Genomic DNA, 17,591 nt, shown 5'->3' with positions numbered 1-17,591 from the left:
TAGACGAGTAGATTATCCTAGTCATTCAGTGAGCCGTGGTGAAGGGGCAGCTAGACCCATGACTCCTGCTACATATGGGGCTGCCTCTGCCCCATGGTACCATGGTATCACTTCTCTCCAACTGTTTCCTTTCCATCTTTCCAGATTCATAATTCATATCCATAATTCATATCCATCCTTTAGGGACAGTGGACCCTAGGAAAAATATCAGTACCCAAGAAAAAAAATCACAGCATGTATTTGAAGTCTCTACACCAAGGCCTAGCCCTGCGTGCGGGTGAGTACCTGCTGTACCATTACCAAATGGTCTTTGGCATTTGTGTGTGTGTTTGGAGAAACTTTAGTTGAAGTCAAATCCTTATTAGGTTAACTACTAAAATAGGCTTTTTAGCTAATAATAGCTGCTTACCCTGGATGATAGATTATTTATAGTAAAATAATAATTATCAAAGCATCATCTGTTTAACCACAGTCATATATCCTGATGAATTTTTAGTGGTACTTTTCAGGATTGAGTGAGTTGAGACAGGGTGTCACCATCAAAGGTAAGAAAAACTACCAGGTCTTTCTCTCAAAGGGAGGAGAGAGCAGTTTTCATCAGTTGTCATCTTATGGTGTGGTCTTTTGGAGTTGTGCTTAGAAGTTATTCTAAGATTTAACTATGCAGACATGTTGGTGTTCCCCCAGGATTCGTATTGGCCTCCTTTTCATCATGTACATTTTAGGTACAAGGAAACTGTCACTGTTTGAGAATATAGACTTGGATGTCAAACCCATCTTTGAGCCTTGGCTTTGCCACTTACTAGCTTTTAACCTAGGGCAAATTCCGTTTAGTTCAGTTACTTGAGTAACAATCTATAACATGAGGATAATTTTCTGTTCATGGGGTTTTGATGAATAAATGAAGTGCTTACCACAGTATGTGCACATAGAAAGTACACAGTAATTCAGAACTGTTGTTGTCTGTCATTTCCGAATCTCTTTGTCTAACCTGGTCTTCACAGTATATTCCTGGCTGCACACAGGACTTTTGGCAACCTAAGCCGAAGCTTTCCACTTTATGCTGTTTCTGCTCCTCTTTAATTTCTGATGTTGGTGATACCATCACTTCCCACCCAGTCTGCCCAAGCTCCTCTTCTTTCCTCCCCTCCCACCCCCAACTCCCCCCAGCTTCTAACTAGTCACCTAACTGTCCGTTCTTTTTCCAAAGCATACCTGATTCATCTCCTGGTCTTCACCATCACCTGCCTTAATTGAGGCTTTCTTCTTTTGAGATTAGGTCATAGTGGTTTCCTTCATAGGCACTTGGTTGACTGCTTGCCTCTAGGTGTTAGATTTTTCAGGATATTTGACTATAAAAAGCCGAAGAGCTGCTAATATCTACATGTTACTTGATTGACTTTTCCTTCCCATGTGGTTTTACTGCTTCCTCTTACTTATTTACGCTTTTATCTACATCCTGTGTACCTCAGCAAAATGAGCAGTTCACAGCTTAAAGACTCATCTCGCAGAACGCTCCAGGGTGAGGAAGAAGCTGCAAGGAAGATGATAGCAGTAGGGACAGCAGCTAGATGGCCCCAGCCAATGATTAAGCAGCTGATAGGGACTCTGAAATAAAGGCAATTATTGGTTCTTGCTGCTTTTAAGAGTAAGCTAAACATTGGCTTTGATGCTGTTATTCTTTAGTGTTGAGAGTTGAAAAGGTAGTGAATTAATGCAAACTACTGAAATAACCCACTTAAAATGTCCAATTTTTCAATAGTCAAGACTGTTCTTAAGTGGTTTTATGTTAAGGAAAGACTTTTTAAGGAGAGCTAGGAGTAAGATGAATGCAGTGTTCCAGGAAGATCAATCATGGGAAGCTGATCCAGTAGCAAAACTGCCAAGTAAAAACTAAGGATGAAATGGGAAGCACATGTGAGGGTTTTCCAGCCTCCGCTGACATGTAAAGCCAGGGTCCTTTCTCTTTTGGATTGAAGATGTGATAACTGAAAAAGCAAGTGAAAATTTCCAATTTTGTTTGGACTACCTAGATCCTAATTTTTTTGGAAATTTTTTTCTTTTGTGATTTGGATAATTTTGTCAGTTTTTAATTTTTGTTTAGAGACTTAGCAAATGTCAGGTATCTTTAGAAGCCAAAGCATAAAAGTAGTTTCAGCTGTCGCGGGCCGGTGAAAGAGCCATTTTTGTTTATTCTATCAGGTAAGTGCCTCATGGGATATGCAGAGTTGAGTGAGAGTTTATGAGAAGTGTTATTATTGTCATCTTTGAATTTCTGAAGGAGAATTCTGCTTCTTGATGAGGCTTTCTATGGGCAGGATTACCTTCAGGAAAGGTGGGTGTGCACCTGCCCCACGACTGGCTTTTAATTTCGGTATTTTTGTTGGAAGAGACTGTACCCTTCAACTGACTTTCTTGTCATTATTATACATGTTTTTTTGAAAAGTGTTGGAAACGTTTTCGTATTTCTTAAATTTACTGTAAAATTAAGATATTTGTATAATATTTGAGAGTTCCCCCCCTCATTTATGTTGATGCTTCTCCAAGAAAGAAATAGGTACTTAATCTCGAAGTTAAAGTCAACCTAAGGTAGAGATATATATGTGACTAATGAATGGTATAGTTAAAAAAACCTCAACATTTTCCCCCTATCATTAATAATAAGTTAGTGTTTAAAGTAAAAGTTGACTGGTAGGTGTTTGCTTGACAGTTGTTGAAACTAACAGACTTGAAAAAATCAGAATGAGTTTCCAAAATCTGGTTTAATTCTGATCTGGGGAGGGGAGGGCGTTGTGAAATACATATGCACAGGAACCTAATCAATGCTAGACAAACAACGTATTAGTTTACAATATAATAGGATAACCATAAATTTGAAGGCTCAAATTGAGTCCATTAGCGGTAAATACAGTTTTCTGTTTGGCTCAAGTGGCTACTGAATAGCAAGTGAGGCTGAGTTCCTCCAAAGCACCTAATGACCCCCCAGCCTTGGAAGGAGTTTCACCACAGTCTCCGAAGAAATCCCGGTCATGCCTTTAACTCTTTTGGCCCTTGGGAGTCATCACTGCCCAAATACAAACGCAGGCCAGGGATTTCTAGTGGCCACATGTTATTGCACAGAGAGGTCTGTTCTAAGCCAGACTCTTATGGCTAAGGTGTGAGATCAGCCCTTAAATAGTGGTCTAGCATTAACGTGGTCTATCAAAGCATGTTAAGAGAAAGCTCCTTAGTGATTATGTACCAGCTACTAGTTTTTGCACTAACAGAAAAGGCAACGTGGCAGCTTCACATTTCACATAAAAGACTAGCATTATTAACTGGGCCTGATGCTGGCTTAATTTTCACGTAAATCTAGTGATTAATTTAGACCCAGGAATAAATGATTTCATACCAGTCTTTTCTTCACATCGGTTTGTGTAGCATTTAAATTGTTATGGGTTAATGACTAGGCCATGAAGGCAAAAATGTTTAACTCTCCTTTGCCAAAACAGAAACAATCCCTGTTCTGACTCCTGTCCAGTTTCCAAAAAAACAAAACCTACATACACCTTTGTTATTGCACATCTTTCACACAGACCTGTGTATGTATAATATACATATAATCTATTATTTTAAATATGCTACACATAAAAAAAAGACTATGGCACTTTACATGTTTAACAAAGATCATTACACCACAGATGTTTGAAAACTATACAAAAACCCTTACACAATTAATGTAACATTGTTGAATTAGCACACAGGTTTAAAAAATCCACAGAATTCAACGCAAGTATTTCTGCCTTCTTGGAGTTCATTGAGAAGCCCAGCCCATCGCAAAACTTTAAGCGCAAATGCAGGCAAAAATAAATAAGACTTTTCTGGTAGTAGTAATGGTTCAGGTGTATTAGATTTTTGGACTGAGGTGATTAGGTGACTGATATTTATTAGGAAAATGTGGGTCAATGATCAGTCCAATTGTTTAATATATTTCTAATACATTCCTCATCTTCAGTGGTTTTTAAACAGCTGTACAGTTTTGGTGTAGACTAGCATGATTTTAAGGTTTCATTTTTCCCAAAGCCTGGCTAATGGACTGACGGTTTAAAAGGCCCAGCATTAGTTCTTACTCTGTCTCTGCTACAGAAATTCCACCTCTGCTTTGCTTATTCAGTGTTTAAGTAGTTTTTAGTGGTTTGGGGTGATGTGTGTGTGTGTGTGTGTGTGTGCAGGCTTTGTCATCTGTAGCAGACTAATGGAATAAAAACACTGTCAAGTGAATTTCTTGAAGTAACATTTTCACTTGTGACTACTGTTTATCAGGGTGTCCTAGAGATAGATGTCCCCACCTTTCAGGTAGTAAAGATGGTGGACATTCTCGGAAGGTCCTCAGGGCTTAGGACTTTAACCTGTCTGTAAAAAGGGAGTTAGAGAACCCATTTCCGAACACTGATTTTGTACAGTAAAAAAAACAGTAGAGCGAACCTGCTGATGAAAGGGGACCCCCCCCCCGCTGTTTTTTTTGAATGAAAATTACTGCCAGGGTTTAAAAAGTAGTTACTGTAGGCATTGGGAGTTAATTAGAGCATAAAAATACACGGCAGGGACAGGAGCCCTGTCCACTGGCTTCCAGAACCTCTTTCTGTGTGGTGTTAGAGAGAGGGCTAATGCTTCCTGCGCCTGTACAGTAAGCTGCTAGGAGGAGAACTATTTACCCCTTCTCTTTTCAAAAAAAAAGTTGTAGGACTTAAATCTTGCTTATTCTGAACTTTGGTCTAAGAATGGTGAACTGCTGAAGGCCTGGTTCTACACCACCACTCCTCTTGCCCTTAGCTCTGCATCTGTGTGATAAGATGGTTTGTGGTATAGACCAAAGGCCAGAAGGGAATAAAACTTGAGTTGCTCCATTCCATCTACATACAAAGCAACTTGTTTGCAGCAAGGCATGGTTTTAGACTCAGCCTGGAGATGATTCACTTCGGGCACTGTTGTAAAACCCGAATCAGGTTTCTATGCCTGGTGGCACTTAGCATATAATACCTTAACCCAAAGAAGGTGCAAGCCATTATTTGTTAAGTTTTCAAAACAAAGTAAGCTCTCAAGTGAACAGATTCAGAAGCCCAAACAGACCTATACTTTTAATTCTTCCAGAAATCTCATAGGTCCACTCCACTTGCTTATAGTGTGAAGGAGTGTTTCTGTCATCCTGTAATTCTGAAGCTTCAGGTAATACCCAGCTAGGTTCTTGCCACTGAGATCAGTCCAAAGTAAATTTGAGGCGGTTGCTAATACTATTTTTCTGAATTTTATTGGCAATTTATAGAAACTAGATTATAAGGTCCTGAATCCTTTTTAATAGTGGTGTTTCGTTCTTTTTGTAAACAGACATAGGCAGGTGGTATGGGCTTGATCTAGCTTTCATTTTTGCATTAAATTTCTACTCTGTGCTTCTCTGGGTATGAAGGCTTGCTGCAACTCACCCACTGAAGTAATTTTAATGTTCTTTCAGTTTGCTTTCAGGAACACCACTAGTAACTGGAGAAACTTAACTTTTTTTTTCCCGCAAAAAAGGTCATTCTGTTGCTGCTGGGGTTGAAAATACAGCTAACTACCACATGGTTACACATGGTTACCAAACAGTGGGAAAAGGTCTCCCCACAAGTGCTGAGATTCTGGCAAGTTCTCCCAGTGAACATCAGAGTGAGCCACAGTTGGCTTGGAGACCTCTGTTCCTGGAATGAGGAACCAGGGTGAGGTTTCCTTTGGCAGTCAAAGCTCAATCCTAACCCTAGGAGAAAAACATGGGATCTCCTTTAGAAGAGGGGACTGGGCCAATACTGGTGCTAGCCTGACTGCTGGGCAGTGGAATGAATTTGTCTTCACTAGCAGGATTTGCTACTCTTATTCCCATGATCATATAGGTCCTTATTCTTTCCTTACTCAGATTAATAAAATCTTGGAGGGGCAGTTCACTGATCCAACCTTACCCTGGAATTCAGCCTAGAGGAAGTCCCACAGTCAGATTCCACACTGACCTTCTGGCCCCTTTGGTCGTAAGAAGCAGTGTCTTACTCCCTCGAGCACATAACCTATCCCCAGTAAGTACACAGTCTTCATTTTAGTCTCAAGAACTAGGAGGGACAAAAACACCAACCCCAAAACCTCATTCCGAGGCAGTGATGCTTACAGGCACGAACCTTGTGGCAGAAATACATCTCAGAACAGCCTGCAGTCTAGCTCACAGCCTCCTGTTACCAGAAGAGCTGCTCCCGTAATGGTTTAGATCATGATCCTTCAGGAGCCTTGGCGAAGATGGAGTCAGACAGACTTGTCAACTACGTGTCAGGGTTCACACAGTAGTTTCATATTCCATCTCTGACAGTTTGAACTCTGGCCCCTGAGTGCAGTCACTTAGCTGGATGTTGCCTCGCACTGGTCCTGTTAAGGCTTGGCGCCGTGGAATGTAGGCTTTTGTAGATAAAGGCTAGTTCTTCACTTGACTCAGACGATGGAACCAGAGGGGTACTGTTTCACAAGGTCACACAGAAAAAAATGGCATTTGTGTGTCTTCCAAACTAGAGGAGGCAGATAAGGTTTTTCCCCTCCTCGATTTCTTCCTGTACCTTGTCACTGGAGGTTGCGATTTCTGCTTGTGCGGAGAAGACGGCACAGACGAAGGTGAGGACTGTGCCTCCGATGGCGGTGTAGAAGGCCCAGCCCAAGGAGCAGTCTCCGGGTTTGTAGGCCGATGCATAGTGTCCGCAGTAGCCTATGGCCTTCTGGCAGCCCCAGCCAGCGGGGTAGAGGATCAGACCCAGGATAAGGAACAAGCCTGCAAGGCAGAAGAGGAAACAGGTGAAACCCCCCTGGCTTCACACACGGCTGTCACTGCTACTCATGTCCTGCTTTGGGCTGCGGCATCTGTGTTGTAGGAGCACTGGGACTGTGTCATGCAACTCATCTGATCTGATCAAGAAAGACCATCACTTCCCTAGAGACAGATCTCGCCTCCTTTGTATATGTTGGAATGTGAATCCATTAATAATTTCTCTTCTAGAAAAGCAACATTAAACTTGTTACTATTTCTTCTCACAACTCTTATTACAGTGAGCATTTCCCTTTTGGTCTAAGGCAGAGGCTGGCCAACTAGCTCAAACGTGGACTTGGCTCTGTGAAGTTTGTTTTTAAGATTTTATTTGAGAGAGCGTGAGTGAGAGAGAGCGCAAGCTGGGGGGGGGGGCGCAGAGGGAGAAGCAGGCTCCCCACTGAGCAAGGAGCCTGATGCAGGACCTGATCCCAGGACCCTAGGGTCACAACCTGAGCCATCCAGGCACCCCTGTAAATAAAAGTTTTATTGGAATGTACCCTATGCCCATTTGGCTGTAGACCATGGCTGCTTTTGTGTTGGAACAGCTGCAAGAGGATGGCTTTATTTTATGTGGCAGGAGAAAGACGGTATTCTCTGCAAAATGATACCTAATATACATCAAGATTGCTAACTTCATACCCCCAGAAGCTGTTTTTTAGGCAATTTTAACCTCAAAATTTAATCATGGTTCTAAATTCTCTTGTCCTACCTTTACTGAAGTTCTCTACACACGAAAACTTCTAAGTCATTTACAGGAACTCTCCCATAAAAAGAACAGGACTGAATTGACGGATGATCAAAGACAGTGTTTCATAGTGGTCTTCATCTTACGATGGCATCTTCTTGCCAGTGCTCCTAGAACAGTTCGGATCTGATTTTCCCTACTTTGCAAATGAATCCCATTGTTCTGCTCTGGAGGCCTTAGGGGACTTTCTAACAAGGCTGGAATACAGGGAAGTGGTTCATGTGTTCACTGTCTGAAGAAGAGTGCTTCAAAAAAGAAGTCTTTCTAACCTTGCAACCCTTTATTTCTGCATAGGTCAGAGTGCTGGGCAGGGGGCAGGGAAATGCACTCCAGGGTTAGAAGTGAAAGACACCTCACCGAGTCATTCCAGGGAGGTGCTGTTAGAAATGACTGGGAGCATGGAGCTAATTCCCCCAAGAGTAAGACTGCCAGTGGAGAATGTGTTGGTACTCTGGAATATGCAAGGGTTTAGCAAAGACTTGCTAAGTTAAGAGGTGGGCTGGTTAGTAATTAAGAGCTCTGAGGTAAGGGTACCATCAAGGTCTGAATCCAGGCTCTTGCCATTTATGAGCTGGGTGACCTTAGAGAGGTCTCTTAACTTGTCTGGTTATGATTCTTCACCTTTTGTACAACTGGCTAATCCTTACCTCAAAGTGACTGTGGATTATTGAAGTGTTTAAAAAATACTTTATACGTCCGTAACAGCTGTAACAAAACTGGAACACAGACTAGCAACTGATAATAGGTTAAAGCCTCTGGCGGACCTCTCTCATATATAAACACAAGCACAGTTTAAAGTTTACCACTTTTATGAATAAGCAAATGAGGTCCGTTTTGAGGGTATATATGTTTTGAAAGGTGTAATAATTTGGGGAGGGAGAGAACCCAAGCTACAATTTAATACCCTTGGAAGAATAATCTGTTCTCCATCTGAACATATCTTACTCTGCTGGGGAGATCTCAATCTACTGAGCTAATTCTTCTCTCTCTCTAAGGCCTATGATAAGGCCTGATTAATCCCCATCTCCGTCCCTAGGAAACCTCCCCCGAGGTAGACAGCCGTCTGGTAGTCTCCTCCCTCAGGTCCTCAGTTACCACCGTGGAAACAGTGAGGTGGCCTCACTGGACTTCCGTAAGGATTCGGAGGCGCTCTCCGGCACGCCGCCTCTACGGCCAAGCTCTAGTGCCTCTCCCCGGCAAGGGAGCATTAGCTGCTTCTCCCTCTAAAAGTTCCAGGTGTTGGGCGCCTGGTGGCTCAGTCAGTTAAGCGTCTGCCTTCAGCTCAGGTCATGACCTCAGGGGGCTAGGGTATGTCTGCAAGCCCCACGGGATGGGATCTGTGCCGAATCCACAGGCAGCCAGCCTCCACCAACACCAAGAGTGCCTTATCCAAATTCTCAGAGGGTCAGTGTGTCAGAGGATGGAAACTGCCACTGTCTACCTTGCCCTGGCTGGTCACCTCTCCTCCCAGCACTCATCAGAGTTGTCATGAACACAACTGATGCCATGAAAATGCAGGATGTACGCCTCAATGAGAGAAAGAGAACAGTAGGCCTTCAGGTGAGCAAAAATAAAAATTTAAAAATCCCATTTTTCATCTCTCTAGTATTTAGACAAAGGCTCTCTACCGAAGAAATTCCAGTAAGTTTAACAATTCAGGTTGCCTCTCCAGTGACTGCCACAGTTAGTCCTCACAACATCCTGACTCCAGCCTGGGCCCTAATAAGCATTCCTTAGTCATAAAACACTACCTGAAAAGATTCTTTTTGCTTCTTAGTAAAAGTGAGGAAAAAAACCCATCACAGTTCCCCATCTCAGGATAAAATCCAGCTTTCTCTTTGGCCTTCAAGGCCCAATAATCTGGCTCCCTATCACGTATTCAGACTCACCTCTGCCTTTCTCACCCATGCGTACTCTACTCCAGCCTCACCAGCCAGACGGCTCCTCCTTGGGCACACGTCCCAGCCGTGCTCGGGCCTGCACACCTGCTGTTCCCCTCACCCGCAGTGCTTTCCTTCCACACAGCTTAGGCTACATGCACATGCCACCCTGTGCGTGTGGCCTTCCAGTCCACTCAAAATTCCAACCACCTCCCTCCCTCCTTTCCTTGATTTCTCCTAGCAATAACGAACACAGAATAGACTTCTTTGAGTCACATGAAACTTTCACTATTTGATGATTTTTGGTTATAAAAATGGACTGTCCTAGAGTTCAGCCTATTTTACTTCTTTTAACTGTTATCCTTTTCCACCCTAGACCTGAAACTCCATCAGGGCAGGGATTTTTGTATTATATATTTACCACTCTAAAGCCAGTACTCAAGCCAGTGCTTGGAACATAGTTAAACCCATAATAAAATTTCTCCAAACCCCGGTGCCTCCCCGTGAAAACCAGTAAAATAACTTGACAGATACCAATCAATGAGAACGAAATGTGTCAGCAAGAAAGGAAAGAGAGACTCTTAGCGGGCTGGTTTAGCCTGTCACACCGTCCTGTTCCAGGCCTCTGAATCCCAGTGTTTAGAAGCAAACTTATGCCCTGAATTCCAAACAGGATGAATGACACCAACTAATGAGACAAAATTAAAGTCTTAAATAGGCATGTAAGACAACTGGCATAAGAATATAGTCAGACATACCACGTCTGCTGCAAACTTAGCATGGTTTTTCTGGTCCTCGGTTTGGAGTATACCCACGGACTCAGCATGCTTGTGGGTTACAGCTAGAAATCAAATGGAAGGCGAAGTGTGCTCTGGATTGAATTTCACATAGAAGCCAAGCCAGAAAATGGTCTGATCTTCCTGTGTAGCTATTAAAAAAGAAGTTTCTGAAGTTAGGCCAGCCTATAGTGAGTGGTCTCTGGGGTCTTTCCACCACCTTGCCCTAATGCATTATTGTTTTGGGAGGGGGGCATATATGTGTGTTTTGTGGACATTGATAGAGTAAGTAAGTGACTAGGCCAGTAGGCCTCGGCTTTTCTGACTGGCATCTCTTCCCACGTGTCTGATTAAGCAATGGTTGGTCTAGCTGGGAGGAAGCTAAGCAGGGAGAATGATACTGGCTAGCAACCAAAGGAAACAGGCACCACCAAAGGAAAAGTAAGGGACTCCGAGCAGTGATAACTTCTGCTGTGGCTCCACTTGCTAAGATGGTACTCCAGAAGGTACCATCTGCTCATCATGGGGTCACCTGGGGATGACTCAACCTTATCTGGGAAAGAAAGAAATGAAGAACTGATGGTTAGTTACTTGGTGTACCTGCAGTGCCACCCCAGGGCTGGAGACAGAGCTCTGACGATCTCGGTGAGGCTGGCCACATGGTCCTGGCGCGCTCGTGATGAGCTGGGCACCAGCTATCACCACGCAGCGCCCACCGTGTCTCTGGGCTGTTTTAGTAACATTTTCCCCTGCCTGGATGGAGCTTTCAGACTCAACCCCAGACTCCCAGCAGTTCCATCTTGCTGCACAGCAATCTTCAGTCTCTGTGGGCAACCTAAGCATGTGGTGTGGGCTTAAACAATTAGACTTCGTGAGCTCCAAAAGGGCAGAAACTACGTCCTGTCATAGCAAGCATTTCCAGTGTCTGAAACTGAGAAGGTGCTAAAACACGATGCGATGCAGCAAGAAAAGTTTCAGTCCTCTTGCTTTGTGGTCCGCATCTACTGCCTGCCGCGATTAGGCCAACCACAAAATTGTACATCGTAGGTAATTTTCTTGCTACTACCCTGGAATGAAATGATGTTATCAAATCTAAGTTTTAAGCAAAACCCTGAGGTAGAAAGATAAACATCTCCATGATCCTGCCAAGGCCCCAATTTTATAAAGACCAGGAGTTCCTGAATACAATCATACTTTACTTGGTTTGCAGCTGACCATCTCAAGCTTCATGAGATGCCAGGAATGGGGGCAGCCCAGTGTGAACCACAGCTCTTCAGTCTGTGAAGGGAACGAGGAAGGCTCCATGGCTGTTTGACAGTGTTTTCCTGGCTGTTCAAGCATCACCTCCTTCCCTCCAGGTCAACCACACAACTGTCACTTTCACCACGGGCTGGCCAAGGGAATGGACTCAAGGTTTCTTGTCTTTTGTGGGTCACCCACCATTTGTACAGAAGAAGGCCATTTTTCCTGCCCTGAAAACGTGAGAACTAAAGGCTGGCTCCTGTTCCAAAGAAGAACAAATGGACCTTTGGACATGATGTTCCTGTTTCCTCATCAGACAGGCTTTCAGACTAAATAGCAAAGACTGACTAGACCTCAGTTTGCAAAGCACTTTTTTAAGGACATGAAGAAAAAAAGGCCAGCTGCTACTGCTCCTGTCGACCTGTGGAGAAGCTCCTGGTGAGGGACACAACACTTGGCCTCCACTGGATTATAATCGAGCAGCTCATTCTGAAGTTGTGAGATAGCCTCACCTATCTCAGTCAGTACACAGCAGACAGTTGACAGCAGGCTTAGTAGCTTTTGGTAACTCTGGGTTCCAGTTGGGTAATTTGTGAGGGGAGTCCCCTGAGTGTATGTACCACGTGTTTGTCCTGGGCACAGCGGTGAGTGGCTACGACAGGGTTACGAGTGGGTTGTTGTGGGGTTTCACAGGCTTTAAACACTTTTAGTCCAGTAATACTCAAGGAATCTGGTCACACTCCACACACCACCATTCCCTGAACAAGGGACTCTTACTCATGCTGACCCCTTGGGTACTCATCTACCTGGAAATATCCCCCCCTCACCCAAGTTTCACCTCCACGGAAACATCTGTCACCACGTGCTGCCAGAATGGTCTTCTCTGTGTGCTTCCACTACCCTGTCCCTCTTCAGCTCTTCGTCACGCTGTTTTGTAGTCTTGTTCAACAACCATTTACTGAGTTACCTAAGTGCCAGTCATTATACTCAGCCCTGAGTAGAGCAGTACCCTGGTAGGATTCTGAGCCCCTTGAGGGCAGAAAACTTGATTTATCTTAGTATACATCACAATTTTGTCTTAGCATTTACCATAAACCTGATGGGTGTGTCATAGTTAACGTCGGATAACAAAGGTCAAGAGTTCATGAAATAGCCACTGACTCATTTAGGAACCCAGCAGGAGACCCCATGTTTGTCCCCTTCGGGTCTACCCTGTGACTCAGAGCTCTGGGATGGGGACCTAGCTTCCAGGCACCCCAGTTTTTGTTGACCCAGCTGAGTTCACTAAGGCAACATGCCAGGAGGCTGCCCCTGCCACCACAGCCTTGCAGCCATCTAACAGGAAGGAAGGCAAATCAGACAAAAGAGTGACTGGCGTCCAGTATCCCAGCCCCATTCTGGGACACAACTCAGAGTGCACTCCAGGCTTTTTGGGAGTGGTACTGTCAATCAGCAAGTCCAAAAAAAGTACCGACAGTACAGGATTAGAGGAAAAGTAAGACAGGACAGTCCTCCTTGCAAGTAGTTTAGACACCATCCACCAGTGTTCCAGGTGGGAAGCCATATTAGCTTTTCCTTCTCAGTGTCCTTTGCTGTCATTAACTTTCCAATATCTTAACATTGGAGTGCCCAGGGCTCAATCCTTTGTCCCGTCTGTTTCTCCTTACTGATCTCACTTGGTCCCACAGCTTTAAATACTCGAGGCTGACATCTCCCGCACTCTGATCTCCAGGTCTGTATCTCCAATTGCCTACTTGGCCTCCACTTGGATGTCTAACAAGGTACTTGAAAATTATGTCCAAATCTAATTCCTGACTGCCACTCTCCACAGTCTTGTCTTTGCCCCGTGGACTTCCTATCAACAAATGGGAGTTCAATTCTTACACCCACTCAGGCCAGAAACCTTAGAATAATTTTTGATTCCTCTGTCTCAGAGCCCACATTACTCTATGAACAAGGCCTTCATTCTAACTGTTCCCTGGGCCTGCAAAGCTCTTCCTGATTACCCATATGGCTACCTCTTTTATCTCCAGCAAGTCTTTAAATCTGTTCTGACTCCTACCATGACTACCCTATTTAACATTATAACTTGTCCTCTTATCCCAGCATACCTAACCTCTCTTACCCTGGCTACACCTTTTTTTTCTTCCCCAGTACCAACCACCTTTTAATATACTAAGTAACTTAGTTTATAGTCTGTCTCCACCATCTTCAGTGTAAACTCCATGAGAAGAAAGAACCTTGCCAGCTTATTCTTTATGGATCCCGACTGCTTAGAACAATGTAAGACATGTAATGGGTGCTCAGTAATATTTGCTGGGTGAATGAAAAGACAGGGTGCTGTGATGCAGATGTTACATTTTAAAGGAAACCACTGGAACGTACTTGCCAAGTTTTTTAAATGGTTGGAGGAAAAAGCTTCACTCGATAAAATGAATCTCGGGAGTTGGCTGGCAATTTCTGCTAACAGAACAACAGCCATACTTACTAATGAAACCCACACAAGGTCCAAACCATGGGACGTGACTGCAAGCACTGAAAACCTCCTTTCTAGCTCTAGAAAATGATGCTCTTTGGGAGAAGACAAAGAGAAAAGTATTAAGTCAATTAAATAAATTTTCAGTTATCTAGAGACCAGCCTTAGTTTAGCCTCAAAACTCTGAACTTGTTTCCAACTCTGGCTGGCTGGAGTGAGGACAGCTAAAAAGACAGACTGTAGCTGACCTGTGGGACCTTTCCAGGACACCAGCTGGGAGGGGAGCAGTGCAGGGATAAACCTGGAGAAGTCAGGAAGGTGGCAGGTGACAGAAAGCCGAGAGGTACAAGGGTAAATGAAGGAGGAGATGGACCGAGGCGGTCTGCAAAAGAGGTAAGGGTAGTAACCAGAAGCAGCAGGAGCCTGGACAATGGAAAGACACCAGAACGTGCCAGCACTGAAGGCAGAGGATGCAGAACTACTGTACGGCGCAGGAAAGGCCCCCTCCCATCAGCAGCCCTGAAGGCAGCGTCACACATGGGCATCTGGCGGGCGTCGTCTGCACTCCAGGCCAGGAATACCCGGTTAGCTATTCACCTCTAAGTCTGGGGCCATCATGTTAGTAGAACAGTTGATGTCCAGAGTGGTTGACAACAAACGCAGGGATGCTGGTTAACATTTATCTGTACATTTACTGATCTCTTCTGTCTAAATTTTAATTTCCCCCAAGTCACCTTTCATGCTGACAGCTGGAAGTCATTTTGGCAGTCCTTAATAGCTACGGGTAGGGCACCGACTGTTGTTAGGTGGGGACACTTCTCTTTCACAGGACCGCAGGCGAACATACCATGCTTTGAGGAAGGCAGACCTCACCAGACACATCCAGTTCCCGCCCACTGAATTTGCCGTCCTGCTGGTCTCTTCCCAGTCACCATGCTGTGAACCTATACACTCTTCACGCGCAGGGGCTTTGTGAGACATCCTGTAGGGTCATTCTCAGTCACAACACAAGGTGAAACCAGGTTCTCTCTACTCTTACAAGGAAGAAGCAATGTCATTTTTATTTAAAATTTTTACCTATGAAATCCTAAGGAGCAAGTACAGGGCTAACCATCTGGAAAACTATACAGAACAGTGATAGTAAAAAATAGAAGTCTTAACTGTGACATAATACGCTTTTGTCCCATAAAAGAACAGCACTTGTTTGAGCTCAGATGGATGCGCCTTCAACTGTGAACTTGTAAGAGCGGTAAGAAGTGTGTTGTTTGTTCCCTATTGCTCGGCTTCTACGTCTCCGTCCCTATCCCAAGTCTACACCGCGTGCCTAAGCCACAGTCCTCTACGCAGGCTGTGCTGTTGGCCAACTTCACATGTCATTTCTGATTCTTGCTTTCTTTCTAGTCTTGATGTCTTCACAAGAACCTTTTGGGAAGGTCTTCTAGGGCAAAAATGCTAGATTGCAAGTAAAGATGAAATGGAGCTAAAGCTACACACATCTTCCCCCGATTTTATACATTCACGACTAGTACTTCAAAGGTGGAAGTTTATACAGATGATTAGAACTTTTTAAGGTTAGAATAACTTAGAATAACAATGGCAACCACTGCCGCTTACTGAGCACTACAATGTGCCAGGCACTGGGGAAGCACTTGGAATTGAGTTCATTCAGTCCTTTTCACCATCATATGAGGTTGGTACTATTAACATTATCACCGGACAGATGAGGAAACTGAAGCCTGTGGGGATGCGGTAGGGCCCCACAGCTAACGAGTGCTGGAGCCGGGACTCAAATCTAGGCGGTCTGGCCCCAGACTCCACTCGGGAGCCACTGTGCTCGACTGCTGCCGCTTCATGCAAACCAGAGCTTCTAAGACAAAAGCATCTGTCCGGCCCAAGAGGGGAGATGGGGATGGACTCAAAGCTGGCTTACTTATTCCTACAAGAGGTGAGAGAGCAGATGAGGAGGAGCACTCATCAAGTGAGAAAACCACAGGAGTGCTGCAGGGGGAGGGCAAGAGGGAGGGAAGGCCGCACCAAAATAAAGGGTCACCTATTGTTCATTTAGGCTGGTTTGCTAACGCCACAGCAAGACAGCCACAAATAAAGAAGTTCTATCCACACCTTCTCTTTCATTACACTCTGTCACCATCCTCCTCACTGCAATATAGATGCCACTGTGGCATGGCTGCCCCTGGCTAAAGAAACTTCTAGAAAGAAAACCTAGTAAACAGGTCAGAACAATTTCAGGTTTGCTATGATGTCCTCTTCTGCAGGATGTGCAAAACCCGTGTGAGCGGAAGACTGCAAGCAAACCTGAAACCTATCGGACTAGAGGGAAGAAACGTAAGCCATGTGATCCACACACATTTTCGTCTTTGCTCTGAGATTCTGTATGACTGGGAATTGTCTAAAATTGCACACCCACCTAAAACAATAATGCCGTCCACAAGCAAACGTATCCTGTGTTCTTCGCAGGACAGCTGATGAGACAAAACACAGCACTGACGGCATTCCCAGACAGGCCCCAAATTACACCCACCTCCAGCAGGTCAGGCCACTGCAACCATCTCACCCCCTTCAAGTGGCTTTTCTTAATTCGTAGAACACAGCTGCTGATCTTTGTCTCTCCTGCTCTCCTCCTAATCCTGCATCCTTGTGCCATTACCTGTGCACCCTAGGTGTAAGTCATCACGTGTTTGCAAGAGATCTGCTTGTCTCACTGCATGCCGGGATGTCACCCTCAGTCTGCGGCACCTGGCTGGCATGACATCTTGCTCAGGACAACTGCAGACACCAAGATGGGGGCTCTCAGGGCCCTTCCCCCCACCCAAGGAGAGTCCCGGGCTCACGCCTGCCAAGTTGCAACGCCAGCTAGCAATGGTATTCCAGTCTGCCTGACTTCTCATATGCCAGGCAGGCCACTATCCTCAGTACGAAAATGTCAAGTTCGCCATTCAGAGTCAGGGGTACTTGGATAGTATTTATAAATAGAAGTAATAAAGTATTAGTTGTAACATGAATCAAGGATTTCTGCCCAAGAACTGCCACCTTTGGTTAATCTGTACCTTTGACATCACTTGCCCGTTAATTTATTCAAAAGCCCAAATTAGTGCTTGCCAGTTCGGAAATGATTCTTATTAGTTCTTTGGGTAGTGGCTCCATTAATCTATTTATACCCTGAGAGGGCAGAGGTCATGTCAGGATTGAGGCTTAGCAGCACCGGTAAAGAGTTTCCTCTTCTCCAGACACCTAGAAATTTATAGCTGTGCTAGTACAGATCATTGTAACATAGATCATGTTTTTATCAATGAACATACATTTACTGAGGACTTCTGTATGTAGCAGGGCCCATTCTGAACAGCAGAGATAGAAATGTGAAAAAGACAATTTGTACCTTGCTTACATTCTAGAACAGTGGTTCCCACACTTCTAGACCTCACACACTAGTACGATAGCCAGAAAAATTACTGGAAGGTCAGTATTTTTATTTTGCTGATATAAGGACACTGAAAACCATCACCTCCTTTCCTCATCCTTTCATAAAAGGATATTTTAACACAAAAGCAGTGAAGGATGTAATCTGTTCTTCAAACGGAATACACTCAGCTCAATGAAATCTCACTGC

At 44.4% G+C, this 17,591-nt stretch overlaps 1 protein-coding gene and 1 long non-coding RNA gene across 2 annotated transcripts in view; one reads left to right on the top strand and one right to left on the bottom strand.

Annotated features, from left to right (window-relative positions):
- The first annotated feature begins 1,520 nt into the window (after positions 1 to 1,520).
- On the top strand, positions 1,521 to 17,454 carry LOC103681457. Its single transcript, XR_005832458.1, has 3 exons — positions 1,521 to 2,202; positions 16,240 to 16,309; positions 16,645 to 17,454. It is a non-coding gene; the product is annotated as an uncharacterized LOC103681457 (long non-coding RNA).
- Positions 2,744 to 17,591, bottom strand: part of LHFPL2 (LHFPL tetraspan subfamily member 2) — a 151,078-nt gene continuing 136,230 nt past the window's right edge. Inside the window, exon 5 of the mRNA XM_040622149.1 lies at positions 2,744 to 6,811. Coding sequence (XP_040478083.1) covers positions 6,555 to 6,811 — 257 coding nt within the window. The 3' untranslated portion in view covers positions 2,744 to 6,554. The remainder of the gene's footprint in view (positions 6,812 to 17,591) is intronic.

Source organism: Ursus maritimus, unplaced genomic scaffold (genome assembly GCF_017311325.1).
Source record: "Ursus maritimus isolate PB19 unplaced genomic scaffold, ASM1731132v1 scaffold_5, whole genome shotgun sequence".
Taxonomy (NCBI): domain Eukaryota; kingdom Metazoa; phylum Chordata; class Mammalia; order Carnivora; family Ursidae; genus Ursus; species Ursus maritimus.
Note: the sequence above shows the minus strand (reverse complement) of the source record. Positions and strands in the feature narration are given on the sequence as shown.